Source organism: Pteronotus mesoamericanus, unplaced genomic scaffold, assembly GCF_021234165.1.
Source record: "Pteronotus mesoamericanus isolate MK-2021 breed Mesoamerican mustached bat unplaced genomic scaffold, CSHL_Meso_final contig_27, whole genome shotgun sequence".
NCBI classification, from domain to species: Eukaryota; Metazoa; Chordata; class Mammalia; order Chiroptera; family Mormoopidae; genus Pteronotus; species Pteronotus mesoamericanus.
Window position 1 is genome coordinate 22,593,556 of NW_026555115.1, and position 21,663 is coordinate 22,615,218.

Here is a 21,663-nt window from a genome sequence, read left to right on the forward strand (position 1 = left end):
AAATCTCTTGGGGTGAATTTGTACCAGGATGTATAGAAAACCAGACACTGTTTTCTATAGTCATTAATCTTTAGTGTTAAAACTGAATAGGCCATGTATGTATATATTTCCCAGGCTTGGCAAAAGTAGGTGTACAGTTGTTTGTATGGAAAAAGATATGCAGGTTTATGATTATTACAATAGTTTTATTAACTCAAAAGAACATCACAATGGCACAGTGCACTTACGTACAATCCCATAAGAGCTCAAATTGCCCACCTTCGTTATTTACACATTCTTGTAGTCTACTTGGTATACTCAAGCACCCTTTGACACAGAGTTCTTCATTGCCATCAGTTTCTTGACATGCTAAGCCTACTTTTGCCCAACCCTGTATATAGGCCATATATATATGCTATCCCCCATGGTTTGCCCTAGGAGGAATTTAAATAGGCTCATTCTTCCCTTGCTACTTATTTAGTCAGAGGAGCTTACTCACCTTTTCCTTTCCTCAGCTTCCAATTAAAGAAGAATATGTTAAACTCTTAACCTGAAAGACATAAGCAAATACATATTCAGTATTTGCTGAAAATCAGGCTAATGGGACCAGAAAGTTAGATTAGCAAAAAAGGAGCAGGTAAACCACCATATTCTTAATATAGGTTCAAATCGAACCTGAACAGAGGTGCTGAGAAGAAGGTGGCTGAGAGCCCAGGTTGGGAATTAATTAGCTTGGAATCAAATGTTTAATGCTGCTCTTAAAGATGACCTGGCGTGGAATGTTCTTTTGATGGCTTGTATAAATTTATGCTGTTAATAAAAGGCTTGTCAGGGCTTTTGAGTTTTGTTGCTTTCAAAGAAAAAGTACAGCTGCCAAACATCACCATCTTTTACTCAGTTGATAAACACCACTAAATGCTCATTAATTGAGATGAGGCAAACTTAAAATAGATTTCTAAGCCTAATATATCCTAAAAGTGGCTTAAAAGCTGAATATAGTCATTAAAGTGACAACGGTATGAGGGGACACCCCCGCTAAAAAACTGGAAAAATTGTGTATTTATTCTTACACGTTTAAACTTCAGTCACCTTCAAAGTATTCTCCATTTGCTGTACTACACCCATTGAGATGTTTTTCCACTGTTCAAAATAATTTTTGAACTCTGATTTTGATGCCTTTTAGTGCTCCTGCCATTTTTGTTTCACATCTTCCACATTGACAAAACATTTCCCTTTGAGGACTTCTTTCATCTGGGGAAACAAAAAAGACTCTCGGGGCAAGATTGGGTGAATGGGAGAGTGGGGTATGGGGGTCCCTGTTCGGGCACCAGATATGGAGTACCCTGGTTCACAAAGTCCCCCGATTCATCACAGATGGACGATTCATTCTAGACACTGGTTGCTTGTCAAGGAAAGGGGATGGCAATTCCCTCTCATGGGGAATGCCCTGAGCCCCTGTGCTCAGTTGCTTTTATTGAAGGGGTTATCAATGGGGGATAGGTAGCAGGAAAGTACAGGTAATCTCCTTACATCATTATTTTAATGTTTACAGAGAATAGGTGATGTTTTGAAGAAGACAGATGGCAGGAAACACACCAAATTGCTTGGTTCCAAGATGAGTGTAAACATAATGGCACCAAATGCTTTAGGATCAGGGTCGATGAATAATGTAAATTTCCTTCCCAGTGGGAGCAGGTTATCACAGCTTAAGGGAGAAACAAAGCATGCTTCAAGGAGTATAATGTACTTCTAGGCCTGATTTCCCCCAGAATCGCCCAATCCCATTTAGGGCTATACCAGCCTTTAGTATTCTTTCAAGCCTGAGCGAGGCAGGTGGAGCAGAGCAGCCAAGAGAAGGAGACTTCTTTCAGATAGAATGAGGACTCCAGCTGTGACAAAGCCAAGGGGTGAGGGTCCTTTGCCCCTTCTCTCTGTCCCCCAAGTCATTCCCTCATGGCCTCTATGCGACTGTGCCAGTCTAAGGTTGCCCCTGCCATTGAGGTGTCTTACCCATCATTGACTAACCAGCCATCCTCTGGGGCCAAGCAGGGTGATGTGAGGGAGGCAGGGGCTGAGCCCCTGCCAGGAGGACAGGTTTTGTCTCCTCAGTGGCCTATTTTCCCAAGGGCTCCTTGCTCAGCCCCAGCCTTGGGGCCCTCTTGTCTGTCAGCGAAGCTACAATTCCTGAAACCAGGCAAGATGGTTCCCAACAATGGGGCATGGGGATCATGCCAGGATTTTGGTCAAAAACTGCTGAACACTTAACGCATTGTGGGCAGGTGCGTTTGTAAATCACTCATCACGAAGAGGGCAGCGATGTTGAAAGAATCTTCCCAAAAAAATTCGCTGAGGCCAAACACAGCCTCTCACAACACCACCAGCTGGTACATTGATACAGGTGGGTTCCCAGAACACTCACCTAGCAGGGGAAGCCTGTACTTGAAGGGGCCCACCTTCCAGAAGATAATTCCATTCTTGTTTTGGGCCCCCCTTATATATATATAGTATATACAGAAACCATGAGTGGGACACAGAACTGTTGTTTTTCTTAGATGATGTCACATGCTGAAGGACAACAAAGAGACTTAATTAGACGAATTGAATGCCTTCCTGCTTCTGGCCATTTTAGTTCCTTGGACCAGGATCTCTTAATGCTCAAAGCTACTTCCATGGCAACTATGAACTGCTTAAATGACTGCTTTCATATCCTCCAGCTGCAGCACGCATCACATCAGAAGGGCCCATTGCCTCCAGGTAAGTTATGGATTAAAGGTAGGACTTAATAGTAAGGGCCAGAACCTGGAAAGGACTGCATTTGTTGTAATTCTAACTTTAGAAAATCTTAATTAAAAAGCAAACAAAAAAATAGAGAACTAATGAGCCTCTTTTAATGATAGCTTCAATGTTATAGAAAGTCTTTTTTTATTGTGCCCTTTTTTGAATCTAAAATGAGTTTAGGTCTTATGTCTAATATCATTGACTATCCCTTTAGACATGTCAAACTCAGCATATCAAAAACTAAACTCAAAACCCACGTCTCCTTTATTTCTGTTAAAATTGGTGATAACACTATTCATCCAGTTGACCAAAATAGAAATGTTGAGATTGTTTCTTGAGTATTGGTTCACACCACTGTTTGCTGTTTCCATATGGAGATATGTATTTAAGTCAATAAGCCACCTCTCAGTTTGAAAAATAAGGTATACATCTAGTATTTGAGAGCACTTGTTGAAATTAATTTACTGGGGAAAAGAATGTTACCGCATGGGAGAACAAAAATGAGTTTTTCTACTAAATGAGATGAATGAACTCATCACATTGGGGTTTTTTTTTTAATTGAGATATAATTGACATATAACATTGTGTGAGTTTAAGGTATACATGTTGAGGTAGATATATATTATATATATCTCCCTCAACATATAGATACATATGGGTGATTACCACCAAAGTATAAGCATATATCTCAGTAATGTCACATAGTTATAATTTCTTTTTGTGGTGAGAACATTTAGGATCTAGTTTCTTAATAACCTTGATGTGTGTATATGATACAGTATTGCTGACTATAGTCACTGTGCCATACGATTAAATCTCTGAAATTTGTTTGTCTTCTAGTTACAAGTTTGTACCCTTTAGCAACATCTTTTGTACCTCCACCCCATCACATTTTATTAATAGCAGTAACTTAGTATTTCACAAAAAGTCATTGTTTTCTTATCCAATTTACTCCCCTTATGAAAGATATATATGTTTATTTACTTTTAGAGAGAGGGGAAGGGAGGGAGAAAGAGAGAGAAACACCAATGTGCAAGACATATATTGATTGGTTGCTTCTTGCATGGCCCAGCCAGGGACCTGGCCTGCAACCCAGGCACATGCAACCCGGAATTGAAACAGCGACCTTTCGGTTCACAGGACAGTGCTCAATCCACTGAGCCACATGAGCAGAAAGGTATTTTAGAAAGATAATGAGTCTGCTCATGAAAAAGTTTACCACAGTCAGATCTTGATATGGATATAGATAGTATGGATCCCATCCTCACATTTGCCTGAATTCAATATTTCAAGCAAAAAAAAACCCTGTTTTCAATGTCAATTGTAGGTATAGGTCAGGGCAGTATTACAGAAGCCAATAAACAATATATATTCCTCCTAGGAACTCATAGTCCCTTTGGGAACGACATGTAAATACTTAACTATAATATAGAAAGTACCATTTAAATGGGAACAAAGTGCTATGGGAGAATATATAGTTGGACTGTTACTTCTGATAGGAAAAAAGTCCTGGAAAAGGCACAGAAAAGCTACAAAAACTAATTAGCTTAGGGGTAGGAGGAGTAGGGGAGAGCATTCCAAAGGGATAGAAGAGCCTGAATTGTGAGTCGTGAACATGAACTGTTGCCTTGGTGGAACACACACATAAAAACTTACAGCTCTGGCTGGTGTGGCTCAGTTGCTTGGAGCATTGTCCCATAAACCAAAAGGTGATGGGTATGATTCCTGGTCAGAGCATGTACCTACGTTGCAGATTCATTCGGAAAGCGTATAAAAGTCAACCAATTGATATTTCTCTCTCACATTAGTGTTTCTCTCCCTCTTTCTCTCTGTTTACCCCTCTCTCTAAAATCAATAAGCATGTCCTTGAGTGAGGATTAAAAAAATCATAAACTGCCGTAAAATTGAAAAACCAAAAATTATGCATTGTTTTCTCAAACAAGACTTCCACTGTTAATATATTAGTACACTCCCCACCAGTTTTTTCTGTTTTCTGTTTTTGTTTGTTTCACCCCATGGTTATTAGAAAATATATGTTTGTATTGTATATTTTTCAATGTGTTATATGCTTTTGATCAACATAAGTCTTATTGACTGCATTATATTCTTTTAAGGTGGTAGATGTTCTTTGGTTTACTTCACTATTCCCCTGTGTTGGACATTGGATGAGTTACGCTGAGTTATGAAATTTGAGTAAATTCTAGTTTGGTGATAATTTGGTCAGTTAAATAATGAAATAATTTGTCTCTCGTTTGTGCTACTTAGCTTTTAAAAAGTACACCAAGTAGTAATATAATGCTAGATACTAGATGCTGAACAAAGATTTAAATTTATGTAGTTTTTTTAAATTCTTAGAAATTTCATTTGTATAGTTTAATAGTCTTGTTTCTGTTTTTCTAAATTAATAATCATATTTTTAAATGATTGTTTCATGATTAATGAAGCATGCACAATATAAATTTACTTTTTTAATTTAAAAAGTGAAACATTCTAAATTTTATAGACATGTTTTATAGATGTATTTGAAGTAAAAGTTGTTCTCTCACATCACTGTTTTTGGAGCACAAATTTCTGGTTATTTGAGGGCATTAATTAGTATTAGTATTTCTCACCATAAATTGCCATGTTTTCCAAATTAAGTCTATAGATATTTATCCTCAAGTCCTTTGAGAATGAAAATATAACTGGAAAGAAAAACTGAATTATCGTCCCACACAAATGTTATTATGACACAAGAAATGAACTCTAATTTCTTTTTTTAAAAATTAGTTCTACACATTTTAAAAGATTTTATTTATTTATTTTTAGAGAGGGGGGAAGGGAGGGAGAGAGGGAGAGAAACATCAATGTGTGGTTGCCTCTCATGTGCCCCCCACTGGGGACTTGGCCCGCAGTCCAGGCATGTGCCCTGACTGGGAATCGAACCAGAGACCCTTCAGTTCTCAGGCCAGCACTCAGGCCACTGAGCCACACCAGCCAGGACTGAAATCTAATTTCAAATTTATGTATATTATTTTTTAATTATTTTTATCTCTATTTCTTTTTTATTTTACTTTATTTTTTAAAAGATTTTATTTATTCATTTTTAGAGAGGGGAAGAGAGGGAGAAAGAAGGAAAGATCAATGTGTGGTTGCCTCTTGAGCGCCCCCTACTGAGGTCTTGGTTGGCAACCCAGTCATGTGCCCTGACTGGGATATGAACTGGCAACCCTCTGGTTCACAGGCCAGCACTCAATACACTGAGCCACACCAGCCAGGGTTGAAATCTAATTTTAAATTAGTGTTTAGTCCCACAAGGTCTTTTTTAAAATACTTTTTTTAACTTAATAATTTTTAGAGAGAGAGGAAGGGAAAGAGGAACATGGATTTTATTGTTCCACTTATTTATACATTAATTGGTTGATTCTTGTATGTACCCTGACTGGGTATTGAACCCACAACCTTGTCATATCTGAACAATGCTCTAACCAACTGAGCTACCCAGCCAGGGCCCAGTCCCATAAGGTCTTAATTTATGTTATCCAAAGACTCAGAAGTGATTACTGATTTAGAAGGGTTCTGAGACCAAATGATTGATTTAATAAAGAGTTTTGTTATGATTTCTAATCATTTAAGTGATCTCTTAAATTTAATGTTTGTGTGTATTTTATTTTTAGAAGTAAAGAAATCTAGATAGTGATTAAAAATTAACATTTTAAGGAAAGAGCAAAGGTTTTCATTTCTTTGGAATTTTGAAAGAGACCTCATTTGAAAGAGACCAGGGCCTTGCCCCAGTGCCAAGTAAAACTGAATTGAATGGTAAGGTAAGATGCTCTGGTAGCCTCACAACTTTGTAATTTATTTCTCTACGGAAGTCTGGGGTTTTGTTGTAGACTGAGTAAATTCCATGCTGTTTAAAAGTCCTGCTTGGTAGACTGAGCAACCAAGCTTCTGTGAAACGTAGATCAGCCTCTGAAATCAAATGGAACATTTTCCATTATTGATTAGGCATAGAATCCACTTTGTTAAACTAGTTGAGGGTAATAAGAGACATTTGAGTCATTAATTGAGAAGATGACAGGTCTGTAAATGTGACTACTGCCTGTCACTGGGTCACCTATTATTTATTCAGTAGAGGTGCCTTTCATTTTAAAAGTATATGGAACTTTTTTTTTTATGATTGGAAAAAAGAATGGACACATATTTACAATTCTTACTGCTTGGTTAGAGGATTGCTAACTGGGAATAAGATTCAACCCAAATTGAAGGAAATTTTACTGTTTCACAGTCCCAGGCTCTTCCTGTAATTGTGACTCCCTAGAGCCCAGTTGCATACTTTGTGATCACCAGAGGGGCAGGCTTCATACAGAAAGGCCAGCAAATTAATTGTTAGGGTAGGAATATGCTTTATGATTCACAGATTTGCCCAAGAAGTGAGTTCAGTCCTATTCAGTGTTTATTCTTTTAAACAGCGATATCTGATTTCAAGTTGCAAGTTGCTCTTTTGTAAAACACCCAATCATGGTGCATATGCTAATGAGATACACATGGCTGCCTTGCAGTCTCTTAACAGATTGAATTGCTTTTAGTCCTGTGTGCTCAAAACAAAATTGTTTAATAAAATCCACATCTGCTGAACTTTCCAGATTATGAGCAAGTCTCAGCGAAAGTTTTCTCTTACTTCATCAGGAACGACAATTGAATGGTTAGAACCAAAGATACCTTTATCAAACCACTATAAAAATGGAGCTGACCAGCCCTTCGCAAGTGAGCAGAGTAAGCCAGTGGCAGTCCCAGAAGAGCAGTGTGTTGCGGACTCTGGACTATTAGCAAGGGTAAGGTAATGTGAAAATACGGTTTTAGTGTAAAAATTGGGAATCACTGAAAAGGGTCAGTTCTCTTTTCATTGTCAGGATGTGCAAGCCAACCTAACACCAGAGCAACATTCTTGCAGGCTCTAACTGCATTGACTTTGGAAGAAGTCTGTTTTATAAAACTTACACATACTGTGTTTTCCAGGTTAAATTATGTGCTCTTTTCAGTTTTGGTTTATTTTTGCTTGATAAAAAATGTGTTTAAAAATGGAAGTTACATGCTTTTCTTTTCCTAGAAAATAGCTTATCTAATCCAAAATTATTTGCATATTTATCTCTTAAAATTCTTAATTTAACATTATTTACTAGATGTTCAGTGTTACATTTACAGGTTTAAGTCTTGGTAGTAAGCACTTTACCAAACAAAATTTTGAAAGTGCTATTCTACTTTTAAAAATAACACGCTCTTAAGGTTTCATATATTTATGAAGTATTAGTTATTCTACATTTCTCAGAAGCTGAAGAGTGTTTTGTTCTATTTATAGTTCTAACATTGTAGCAAATCATGTTTTTTGCCTTTTGAGTTCACATTTGTTATTTTTATGGTTACCATAATTATAGAGATAGCTTTATTTTAAGTGCTTTTTACTTGGTATTTCTCATAAGCACCTTTCTGTATTATTCTGGCCTATATAATTAATTAAAGTTTTAAAGGGTGAAATAGGCTAGGGAATATCTAGGTTGTTTATTTTTGGTTATTATAGTAACACTATATCATCTTGTCTACTGTTTGTTTTTTTTTCTCCCATTTAGTCGGATTATAACTTTAGGTTACATTTCTAAGTAGAATTACTGAGTCCACAGTTTATGGTTATTTTTATATTAGCAAATTACTTCTTTTTATTTATTTTTTATTTTTTTTATTGTATTTTTCCCCATTACCACTTATCTCACTTATATTCCCCCATTCTCAGTCACTGTTGTCCATGTCCCTGAACCCTTTAAGAAACATATGACACAGGCACTTCTAAAACTGACAAAGGCCTTGACTTACTTAATGAGGAAGGCAATGGTGGCAGAATGGGTGGGGGAGAAGGAAAAAGTATGTAATGCTTTATTTTTATTTTTTTATAGCTTTTTGACTACATCATTTGTGGAGTCAATCAGTAAATATTTATTAAGCTATCTAGTATGTAAGTCCAATGTTAAGAATTAGAGGACACAAAAATAGAGGACAGTTCTTTTACGAAAGAGACTTAGAGTCTACTTAGAATCACAGCACATACACACTGAAAAAATAAGGTGATATATGAAGCAGTATTTTTTTTTCCTTCTTACATTGTTTAGACTGTTGGGATATGGGCATTCAGAGAAAGAGATGTACTAACTAGAGTGCATAAAAAATGCTTTGGAGAGAAATTGAAGTCAGAATTGGACTTTGAAAAGAGACAAAGTTTGAAGGGAAGAGGAGTAGTGAAGGAATCTCTCAAGATGGGAGAGTAGCACAAGCAGGGATACTGAGGCGTCTATGCTTACGGTGAAGAATGCTTGCCTGACGGCTTTGAATCCAGATCTTGTCATTTACTAACGTGCGGGCCAATTAATTAACCCCTCTTAGGTTCAACTTTTTCGTCTGTAAAGAAAGGATACTAATACCCTATGAGAGTGTTATGAAGATAAAATAAATTTAGCAGAGCACCTGGTTTATGGAAGACGATCACAGGGTTGTTGAATTTTACAAATCCACTGATACTCACATTGTATTCTTTTTAGAAGGAGAATCCCTGTAGTGTTGCTCCATAGAATACTGTGTAAACTGTGCCTCTGAGGAACATAAAGATCATGCAGAAGAATTTAGTCTCAATGTAGTAGATAACAAGGTCATGAGCATGGGGAGGGATGGGATATGTTTAAGAAGACTGGTATATATGTCTTGAAATTAAAGTGTGGATAGAAACTATAGAAATAGAAACGAAGACAAATGAATAGGTAGTGTGCACTTCAAATGAAATATCAGTTGGACTTACGATTGACTGGATAAAATGTTGGATCAAAGATGATTCCAAGTTTTTGAACCTAAATCACTAGACAAAATTGTGGTGCCAGTTACAAAGCTAGGGATATTAGGAAGAGCTTTTTGAGAGAAAAGCTTTAGTATGATTTATGAATATGGTTGGATTTTATGTGAGTAGAGGATAAATGATTGTAAGTGTGTATTAAAAAACAATTGGAATTAATGAAACTAAAACTTTAGAGAGAGATTAGGACTAGAGATGTAATTTTCAAGTTAAAAATTATAAGCTAGCACTGGCTGGGTGACTAATTTAGTTGGAGCATTGTCATGTACAGCAGCAGATTGCAGGTTCAATCCCTGGTTGGGGCACATAAGGGAGGCAGCTAATCGATTATTATTTCTTACTTGATATTTCTCTCTCCCCTCCCCCGCCTTTCTCTCTAAAATCAATAAACAGATCCTCAGGTGAGGATTAAAAAAGAAAGATTATAAACTATAAGTTATATACTCCATCTTTATTCTTTAAATGAGAATGCAAAGCATACTGAAGCTCAGGATAGAGGTATATTGCAAATGGGGTACAGAGGTGGGAAGGAGAGGAATGCTATACTACCAAATCTTTTGAAATGATTAATAGACCAACTATATCACATAGTGTATTAGAAAAAATAAGCATGTATTTTTTTTAAATTATAAGACATTAAACTTCATTGAAGCATACCATTTGCCTTTTTTTGAAATATGAATATTAATGCAAGCTGGAGACATAGTAGGGGAGATTTCACTGTCGAGTGATGGAGGAAATAAACCAACCCCACTGAGAGTAGAATGAAGCCCATGGTTCTGTTGTGCCCAAGTCAGAAATCAGAAGGACAAAAATGAAGTTTCCCTTTGCCATGCAATCTCCAAGTTATGTGAATTCCTAGAAACTCAGCAGCTCCTCTTCTACTGAATTTGCTAACATTCTGGGTTTGTAAGGATTTTATACATTTACACAAGTTACTTGAATTTTGGTAATGCTTTTTTTTTTTCCTTAAGCTTTTCTGTAAGGCCTGATGACCTATATGTAGAAGCATTTTAGCAAAGAAGTATAGAAATGATCCCTGAAAGTATAGTCTTATAGAAGCATTTTAAAAAGGAAAAGAGCTTCCAAATTCTTTCATTTACATTAGGTTTTAGAATCTGGTGTATTTGTTAATAGAATGCCTCTTTTTCTATTCTAATAAATGATTTGACTATTTGTATAAATACAGTAAAAATTATATTCTCTTACACACTTTTTCTACTAGATTATGTTTTATTTTTTAAGTTTAATATTGTTTTCATTAGGAGAAATTGCAAAGTAAACTTTGTCTTGTATAATAATGTTAAGGTTTTATTTGCATTATTATTCTGTGTCCTGGTTACAACCTCAGTGTAGGGGTTCCAATTCAGAGGGTTGGAGAACATTTATCAAGACCTGTTAGGTTTTTTTCCAACACTTCTCAAATGAATAATTATTATATTTGACATCCATATGAAGAGGGGGGGTGATCAGCTTTTCCCTCTGTTTTATGATGAGTAAACACTCATAAGTACACTTAAACTATATTGTACACTGATTTAGAATAGCTAACAGGAAATGCTTCGTGACAAACTTACTAGCTTTTGAAAGGGGGAAGTGAGAAAGCTTGTGGAATTTCTCCTCAAGGTAATAAAGACAGAAGTAATTCTGATTTAAACAAGCAATAGTGTGAGGAAATGAACTAGACCATTAATTGACTTATCAGAATTTGAGCAGATACATATTTCCTTGGTAGAAGGAAAGAGGAAAAAGGAGGAAGAATAGCTAGAAACCCATTATCTAACTCTGTCACTGTGTTTTATATTTTGTTGTATTTTGAGAGAACATTAAGTTCTTGATTTAGTGCCTGATTAGGATTAGTTTTCTTTGCCTAGCTACATAGCACATACTGGCTTCTTGCTTGTTAGGATTTGATTATGGAAAGAGAAAATCAAAGGCAGAGACATCTTTAAAAAGGAAATCTTTTAAATACTTATAACTTAAAATCTAATACAGTACCAAAAACAATATACTTTTATGCAGCTTCTTGCATAAAGGCAGTAAGAGGCATTGTTACCATGAGAGAGGTAGGATATGGTCCCCAGGTGAACGTGGAAAGTGACATCTGATAAAGTTCTAGAGAATCTTGGGATTTGAAGCTGCTATTTGTTTTTTAAATAGAAATAAATAAGAAAATTAAGTTTCTCTTAATGAGTTATTTAGAGCTAAGAGCTTATTGAGATGAAAATAAACATTTTCAGTTTTCCAAGGGGTTGATTTGACTGACTGACTGACTGATTAAAGAGCTGTGCAGAGAATTTTTTGTGGCATTAAGATGGCATGAGAACTACAGGGTTTCCGTGCTTGCACCTAGAATTCTCTTGAACCCCAGGTTTCTTCCTGACAACTGAAAGAATGAATGAGTGAATACAGATTACAGTAATTAAATTGGACATGTACAGTTACTTTAAAATTTTACTTTTATAGTGTTAGCTTAAAAATAGGACAAATATATAAGTCTCAAAATATCTTGAATTTAAATTATAGATACTAGTGGTATGCCTAGACCAGTGGTCAAAGCCTAAGATTCAAAAATGACAGTTTTCACTCTTTTTGAAAAATCCTACTTTTATAAAATATATTATTTTATATGTGATATGTATAGCAAAACCTAAAAAAGTTCAGTGTCAGTGATAATGGGTTCATTGAAGGAAATCTATTCCATGAACAGGAGATGGAAGTTACATTTTTAGAAAGATTTTTGCTTATCCGCAGATTCATTGAGGCTCAATGTAAATGCCTTCAATCTGATGTGTATACTTTTTTCTTAATGGATATTAATAAACATTTGTAACAATAGACTTGTTTTACATCAGGAACCTGAAGAAATAAATGCAGATGATGAGGTGGAGGATATTTGTGACAACAAGGAGGATGACCTGGGAGCTGTGGAAGAACAACGCAGTGTTATCCTGCATCTCTTGTCACAGCTCAAGCTGGGCATGGATTTAACAAGAGTAAGTAATGGGATAAACTGCCTGTGGAGGCCATTGGGCCAGAGCTATACCTGCCATACCTGTAATCGTTAAGGTTGTTAAGGCTTTTTATTTTTTATGAGTTGGTTTCTTAGTCTCTTCATCAGCATTCCTTATTTTCATTAAAAAAATGTGATTTCTTATTTTAAAAAAAATGCTAGTAGGGAGTTGCATAGCAAATAATGACACATAGTCTTATTGTTTCTGTACGAAATAAAGGGGTCCATTAGTGGATAGAACTGGAAAATCTAAAGAAAAAGATGTAATCCTACAAAATCATGAAAGGCATAGATACTTCTACTTTACTTTTACTTCATATATTCGATAGTACATTTTGGGTATTGTCTTTAATAAACATTTTCTGTAAAGGACCAGAAAGTAAATATTTCTTGGTGATGTGGGCATAGGTCTCTGTTGGAACTACTCAAGTGTGCTTTTGTAGTATGAAAGTAGCCATAGGTAGTATGTTGGATTAGGCATGGCCATGTTTCAACAAAACCTTCTTCATAAAAACAGGCCAGATTTGGCCCAAAGTACATAGTTTGCAGACTATGTCTGAATTAACTAAATGATGGGAATCCTTTCAACAATGTGTGTGTATTATATCACCACAATGTATACTTTACAGTTTTGTCAGTTATACCTCAGTGAAACTGGGGGGGGGGGGGGGGAGTATGGTTTGAAAACCAGTAGAATCACCATTACCTGAGAACTTGTTAGAAATGCAGAATCTCAGCCCCCAATCTCAGAGGACTGCATTTTAATCTGCATTTTAATAAGATCCCTGTGTAGCTCATATATACATTAAAGATCATATATACATGATCTATAGTTTTTAATTTTAGGTCAGTCTTCTCAATTGCCAGTTTATTTAATTAATGCGCCTTAATTTGTACTTAACAAGTAATCTATGACAATTTAAAAAGACAATCAGGTTTAAAAACTTTAATTGTCACTATAATTGTCAAATATTTACTACTGTGGGATTATGTACTTTGAGTTACTATTGGCACTACTTTGCATTAGTATGGCATTTCAAAATTGATTTTAGGGAGTGTATTTCAAATTGAGGTTTTTGATGCCAGCAAAGATAGTGAAAGTGTAGGTTAAAAGGCCATTTAATTGTAGTGAATTATTCCTCTGAAAATATAATTTGAATAGAAAGCATATTGCCTTTTACATCCACTTAGAAGCATTTTAAAATTAAAAAAAAAAAAACCAACCCCAACACACATTTCTTTATTGCCTGAGACTGACAGTAATTTATAGGAGGGTTAAAAGTAAGTGGATTGGGGAATACACTTCTAGTTGCTAGATGGGATGCTGCCTGATTCATACGTTACTTAATAAAGCCAATTAAAGCCTTAAAAAAATGAATAAATAGATTGAATTAATAGCCTACTAAGAAGCAGACATTTTAGAAATTAATTTTAAAAAACCCATTAACCTTTCATCTTTCATCTAACATTAATATTTCAATGGGTATCATTTTTATTCTAAAAATATTTTCATGTTAATGGTTCAGATAAGATTGTTAGTTCTAAAATTAGTTATAATGAATAGTCATACAAGGGATTTGTTTGGTTATTATGGTATTTGCTGTCCCTTTAGTAGATTTAGGTTTATAAGGCATAAGTACAGTGTTGAGGTTTATGAGGCATAAGAACATTTGAAAAGAGTAGTCCAGATGGTAAAGTACTCTTGGCATGAATAACTGCACACAATATCGTTTCCCCACGTTTGCGTGTGCCTTGTTAATTAAAAAGATGTGTATGTAGAATCACTAACATTAACCAATCAGGAATTACAAACATTCACATAACATTTTTTTTAATTGTGCTTTTCAAACAACATTAAAGAACCTGGTGACTAAACTGCAGTCACATCCACCTCCTATCTACAATAACACTAATACAACAAATACTTATTGACCCCTCTTATATTCTCAGTCACTGTGCTAGGTGCTGGGACTGCAGCAACGAAGAAGTTACATGCATGTGGTGAATAAGTAACATACATTTTCCCACTGTTTATTTGTCCTTTTTAAAATAATATTAATTTAGCATAATTAAACACTTCACAGAAAGTTTTGGAAAATAAAAGGAAAAAAAAATCTGTAATTTCACTACCCTAACACCACAGCTCTTTCTGAGATTCACTTCCAATCTGTCTTCATATAATTATAATTTGTATCTAATTTTGTTACATTTCCTTATTTCAGATACCTTTTCTTTGTGAAATGTATTGTGTACACAAAAGACCAAATAGAATGCATATAAGCATTTCAAAGAACAATGGTAAAATGAGTACCCGTGTACCCGCAACTCAGACTAAGTAACAGAACAGGCTTGGAAGCTCTTTGCATACACACTTCCTGATTGTAGACCCCTACTTTTTCTTAGATGCAACCACTTACTTGACTTTTGTGGTAATCATTAGCCTACTTTCCCTTAATAGTTTTACTACCTATATATATACCCTGTAAGTTTAGAAAAAAGTGAATAGCCAGCACAAGCTAAACTGTGTAAGGAAAGGGCTATATTGCCATTCATAGAAGAAGGCTCCCAGAAGAAGTTAAACTAAACAGAGTCTCTCTGGCTTTTTATAAATTATTGAGAAAGTTTAGAAGAGCCCTTTCTGAAAAAATTAGAAGACTTAGTTTAAATGGGTCCTGTGAAATATTCAGCTAACAGACTTCAAGCATTTGGTGTGAGCCAGGTGAACATCCAGCAGGAATGTAGGCAGAGGGAGTGACCTGCTCAGTTTCCGCTTCTAAGCCAACCATGACCCAGCTTCTATTCTCACCAGCAGATAGAAGCCACAAAATGTCTGTGGGTGAAATGAGTGTCTACAGCTGATCCAGACAGCAGTGGCATATCTTGGTATAGGATCCTTTCTGTCCACTGTCTCTGGGCACTTGGTGGGCCTTTCCAATATGACAACTTATATTTTTCAGTTATCTGAAATCTTGAATTATTTAATTGGCAATTTTCTCCATTTTTTTCCTGTTCTCTCTGAAACTTTTATTACCTGACTATTGGACTTCCTGGTCCCCTACTTTTCTATTCTCTTCTCTCCAGTTGGAAAGACTTTTGTTTCCTTTTAAGCATACTTTAAAAAAAATTTTTTTAAATGTTTGTGTATAGTTAGTAAAAAAATGTGTTTTTTTTTTTTAATGAGACCAAGTACTTTTCTTTGCGACTTTGTTTTTAATATCCATGTAGAATGAATGTTTCAGAGAGATAAGAATAGTTTCCTACATTGGATTAAAATTTCTCTCTTTAGTTTCTTTTGTTGTTGTTGTTGTTTTAGGTGGTGCTTCCTACATTTATCCTGGAGAAGCGTTCCTTGCTGGAAATGTACGCAGACTTTATGTCTCATCCAGACCTATTTATAGCCATCACTAATGGAGCCACAGCTGAGGACAGAATGATTCGTTTTGTTGAGTACTACCTTACCTCGTTTCATGAAGGCCGTAAGGGAGCCATTGCTAAGAAACCATACAATCCTATCATTGGAGAAACATTTCACTGTTCCTGGAAGATGCCGAAAAGTGATGTAGCATCCACTGTTAATAGCAGCTCTTCCACGCAGGCAGTCTCCAATCATGGTCCTCTCTCAGAGGAGGCTTTGAGCAAGGTGGGACCAGACTGTTATACAGTCAGATTTGTGGCTGAGCAGGTTTCCCATCATCCTCCAGTATCAGGGTTTTATGCAGAATGTGCAGAGAAGAAGATGTGTGTAAATGCACATGTCTGGACTAAGAGCAAATTCTTAGGCATGTCAATAGGCGTGACAATGGTTGGAGAAGGTAAGTAGAAAAATTATCTTCCAATTTTTTAGTATCAAACTACAGTCTTAAATTTTGGGGAGCTAGATAAATATTAATTATAAATTTGAAATGTTATGTCTACTACTCCCCCCCCCCAATACCTAGTATGTTCCAGAATGCTGTGGGGGAAGGGGATGAATCTATGAAAAAAATGTAAATTTCCTTTTTTCATAATTTTTTTTCTGATTTTAAATGTAAAATATTTTTATTGTAGAAAATTTGGAAAACTTAGAAGAGTATCAAGGGGAAAATAAAAGCATCTCTTATGCCTCCATCTACAAATGGATAAATATAGCTAATATTTTGTATGTTTTCTGTGTGTATGCTCATACTTTTATTTTAGTTTTTTAAAATTAGGAGTAATTCTCTCCATGTAGTTTTGTGTCCTGCTATTTTTGCCCTAAATCTTAATTTTCTCATGTAACTGGTGAATCTTTAATCATATGTTTTTATTATTATAAAAAGTACTCAAGAAATAACTTGTAGGTAAATCTACATCTTTTATATTTTTATAATGTGTTTATAAGGAGACATTCATAGAATATTTTAGAATACATTGCCAAACATTAATTCTATTTCAGCAAAACATTATTGAGAAAATAATTTAAGGAAAGTGTTATTTGGCCTAGCATACCAAAAAATATGTATCAGTTAACAACAACAAAAAGCCTCCACAGAAATTATTGCAGAGTTAATGGTTGGGCAAAAGTAGATTTACAGTTGTTTGTATGGAAAATAATGCAATAAATAAATAATAAAAGAATAAACTCTGTTTAAAATATACATAAAATACAATGAAGAACACTTTTCATCATACCGTCTGAAATTAATGGCTATGACTCTGTAACATTAAACAGTTATTCCCAAACTGCTGAAAAAGTAATAACTTTTAGTAATTAGTAATGATCAGATATAAACATAATGGAGTGTAGCATGGCATTTTACTCTGACTTAAGGATTCATTTTATTTTTAGGATCATTAGAGGGAACTCGAACTATTTCCACTATAACATTTTCTGTTTTCATGCACCCCACAGAAATAGTAAAGTCATAGTGCAAGTAACCTTGATTCACTGTTAGCAGGAATTGGTGTCAAATACAATTGTTAATGAAGCCAATTTAATCCAAAGTTGAATGAAAACTAAGAAAAATTGTTATGTTTATTCACTAAATAGTAGAAAATATAATAGGGATTTTTCATAGCTGTCTTTTTAAAATATTAACAACATTCATGTTTTTACATTCAGGTATCCTTAGTCTACTGGAGCATGGAGAAGAATATACATTTTCTCTACCTTGTGCATATGCTCGGTCAATTTTAACTGTTCCTTGGGTAGAACTGGGTGGCAAAGTCAGTATCAACTGTGTAAAAACTGGGTATTCAGCCAGCATCACATTTCATACGAAGCCATTTTATGGCGGCAAACTGCACCGGTAAGAACATTTTAATGATACATGGCTCTTACTCTATCAGTTTGATCTTTTATTACAACTCGTTATTGTTTTTGTTTTGTTTTGTTTGTTTGCTTTGTTTTATGTGAAGTAGGGTTGGATTTTTATTGATATTTATTTTTTTAAAATATCTCATCTTTTAAAGCATTCTCGAAAGCCTGACCTGGATTTAAAAATAGTGACGGATCTGCCCTGGCCAGGTGGTTCAGTTGCTTGGAGTATCATCCCGTGCACCAAAACATTACAGGCTCAATCCCCTGTCAGGGCACATACCTAGGTTGTGGGTTTGACCCCTGGTTGGGGAATATATGGAAGGCAACTGACTGATGCCTTTCTCTCACATCGTTTTTCTTTCTTACTCCCTTCCTCCTCTCTAAAATTAATAAACATACCCTCAGGTGGGAACTGAAAAAAAGAGAGACTTTTTCCTATTAAAGACTTCTTTGCATTTGTTATGTGTATAGTATTTCTCTCCAGTATGAATGGTCTTGTGTTCACGAAGGCCAGAACTCCAGCTAAAGGCTCTTCCAGTTGATTACAGAAATAGTGTTTTCCTCTGGGAGTATTTGATAACCAGTTAAAGTAGAACCCTCGCTGAGGCCTTGACCACATTTATTATGGTGTTAGGGTTCCTCTAGTATATAAATTTTCCTGTTTTAGCCTCAAGGCTAAAACTTTGGTCGAATACTCCCCCACATTGATTAGACATCTGTTGAGTCAATATTAATTATCTGCTGTTACAAAAGGAAGAGCTCTGGCTGAAGTCTTGTCCACAATTACTATTGTACATTTAGATGGTTTTTCTCCAGTGAGAATTATCTGGTGTTACCTGAGTTGAGTGTTGACTATAGGCTTTCCCACATAGATCACATGCATACAGGTTTTTGGTGTAGATTTTCTCATGTCGTTTAAGGAATAAATTATTATGGAGAGTTGCCTCACAATGTTTGCCTTCATATGATTTTTAAAAACATTTATTTTAGAGACAGGGGACAGGAGGGAGAAAGAGAGGGAGAAAAACATAAATGTGAGAGAGAAACACCAATCAGTTGCCTCTCTCACACACCTGACCAGGGACTGAACCGGCAGCCCAGGCATGTGCTCTGACTGGGAATCAGACTGGCGACCTTTCACTTCATGGAACAATGTACAACCAACTGAGCCACACCAGTCAGGGTTTCATATTATTGTTCTTCAGTATGTTTTCTCTTGTGCCATTTAAGGTATGAATGATTATTAACATTTTCTCTCCAGTGTGAGTTCTCCTATATGTGAGTAAATAATGACTGTAGAATCTTTTGAAATAGTTATTATTTATCATAAGGTTTTCCTCCTCTGTGAACTTTCTTGGGTTGGTTAAGAGATAAAATTCTTTTTAAGGATATCTCATATTCCACCTATATGGATACATGTTGAGCTAATGTTGAGCCATGAGTGGAAGCTTTTCCATATTCATTGCAATTCAAAGTGTTCATTTCCAGTATGGAATCTCTGCTACTGAGAAGAAAGTAAGAGGCTTCTCTTTGTACGTATGAACTCTCTCATACTCTTCAGTTAAAGCCTTATTCCAGATTTAGTATGCATAGCATTACCTCTCTTACATGGTCAGAATTTTCTTCTTTTGTAATAGCTGAACTAACTATATAGCTATTCTGATTAAATTTTGTCTTAACTATGTTTCAAATACTGATATATGAAGTACATTTATGCAAATGTCTTTTTATAAAAACTCAGATTATAGTTTTGAGCTCGGGTTAATTTTATCCCCAAATGCAAAATATCCAACCCTTTTCCTTTAACCAGTGCTTTACCTTGCCTTAAATTATAATAATAAATACAAATTATAATAATTTATTATATTACAAAGATTATCTTAATGTGGAGAATCAGAATTCATCTCCCAAATCTCACCGTTACCATATTTAGATAGTTGCTGGCTACAAATATCCTGCATAGAAAATTTCTCCTTGTTTCTAAGTTTCTCTTCCGTACATAGACTTGTGCCTTGGGGCTATCTTCTTTCTTCCCTTCACAGATCTTTTTGCTCCAACAGGGAAATTATATTGTTTTTCAGAGTTGACGCCTCACTGAGACTAGATTATTAACATTCTCTAGTGTCACTGCTTTAAGTTTCTGTACTGCTTAGCAATACTCAGTCTTCCTGATGTGGTTGGTACATAACCACATTTTTGGGCTTCCCCTGTCTGCATTGTTAGGAACTCTGCTGTTCTCTCTGTCACTCGATAATCCCTGCTGAGGCAGGCAGCACAGTAAGCAAAATGGAAATGTGCTGAGGAGCCTGAGGCCTGTCCATTGCTGGATCTCCAAAGGTTTGGAGAGTGTCTCCAAGGCTCAGGGAGTGGGATACAGGCTGCCAATTAGGAGAAAGGTGGCCAATTCTATAGTGCCTTTTTTTCTCCTTACATAGCTTTCACACTCCTTTTATTCAAAAATGGTTTCATTTATTTAACCACTTCATATCCACAGTTTTCTTGAGACAGCATCTGTTTTAAGAGTTTCAGGGACTTTAGAAGGATAGGGCAAGTTCAGGCTTCCTTTTATAATTGAATTAACATTCCTTTCATATTATCTTTAATGATTTTTTTTTGACAAATTTGATCTGTATTCTGAAGGGAACTAATTAAGCTTTCAAGCATGGTAGTGATATATTTTATTTTACTTATTTTTATATTTTACAATAATTCTAACACACAGAAGGGTTGTAAAAACTATCATGTGCCGTTTACTTGGATTACACAAACACTTTATTGCTGTTGTTGTTGTGATTATTGTTCCTGAACCACTTGAGAGTTAATTAAAGACATCATGACACTTTACCCAAAATATTTTAGCCTGAATTTCCTGAGAATAAGGAAAACCTCTCGTATAATCACAGAACAGTAAACTTAACATCGATATAATACTATTATCTACTGTCTAATTCATACTAAACTTTTGTCAGTGGTTTCCATCATTGGCAATGTTTTTTTCTCCTGACCCAGGACCATGCATTGCATTTTACTGTTATGCTCCTTTAGTCTCCTTTAATCTGCACCATTCTCTCAGCCGTTCTTTGTCACATTGACATTTTTAAAGATTAGAGGCCAATTTTATAGAATCCCTCTCAATTTGGGTTTGTCTGGTTTTTAAAATTAGCTTCAGGTTATACATTTTGACAAGAGTACAACTGTAGCAATGTTGTATCTGAAAGTGATATATTTTAAATCTTTATTTTAAAGAAGATCAGTCCGGTGGCAGACAAACATTGGGTTGGGGGCAGGAAGGTGGTAAGGGAATATTAGGAGTTGGGAGACCTAGAAAGCAGGACATCTGGCTTGAGAATGGCAACCTTATTCTGTTGCACGACAAAAGAGCGATTTTAAAACGGGTGATATTGAGAAGGGCAAGAAGATTATTGTTCAGAAGTGTGTCTAGTGCCATACTGTGGAAAATGGAGGCAAGCACCAGACTGGGCCAAATTTCCATGGTCTAGACAGGTGAGGCCCCTGGATCTTCTTACACGGACGCCAACAAGAACAAAGGGATCACCTGGGGAGAGGCTGCACTGATGGAGTATTGGGAGAATCCCAGGAAGTACATCCCTGGAACAAAAATGATCTTAGCTGGCATTAAGAAGAATTCAGAAAGGGCAGATTTGATGGCTTAACTCAAAAAAGCTACTAATGAGTAATACTTGGCCACTGCCTTATTTATTACAAATGTCTCATGACATTTTT

At 35.6% G+C, this 21,663-nt stretch overlaps 1 protein-coding gene and 1 pseudogene across 1 annotated transcript in view; both read left to right on the plus strand.

Annotated features, from left to right (window-relative positions):
* The window catches only part of OSBPL11 (oxysterol binding protein like 11), an 84,566-nt gene that overhangs the window by 46,932 nt on the left and 15,971 nt on the right, over nt 1-21,663 (plus strand). The window contains exons 6-10 of the mRNA XM_054575172.1: nt 2,532-2,733; nt 7,426-7,571; nt 12,484-12,624; nt 15,955-16,453; nt 17,722-17,908. Of these exons, the coding sequence (XP_054431147.1) occupies nt 2,532-2,733; nt 7,426-7,571; nt 12,484-12,624; nt 15,955-16,453; nt 17,722-17,908 (1,175 nt within the window). The remainder of the gene's footprint in view (nt 1-2,531; nt 2,734-7,425; nt 7,572-12,483; nt 12,625-15,954; nt 16,454-17,721; nt 17,909-21,663) is intronic.
* LOC129071614 (cytochrome c-like) lies at nt 19,072-21,617 on the plus strand (annotated as a pseudogene).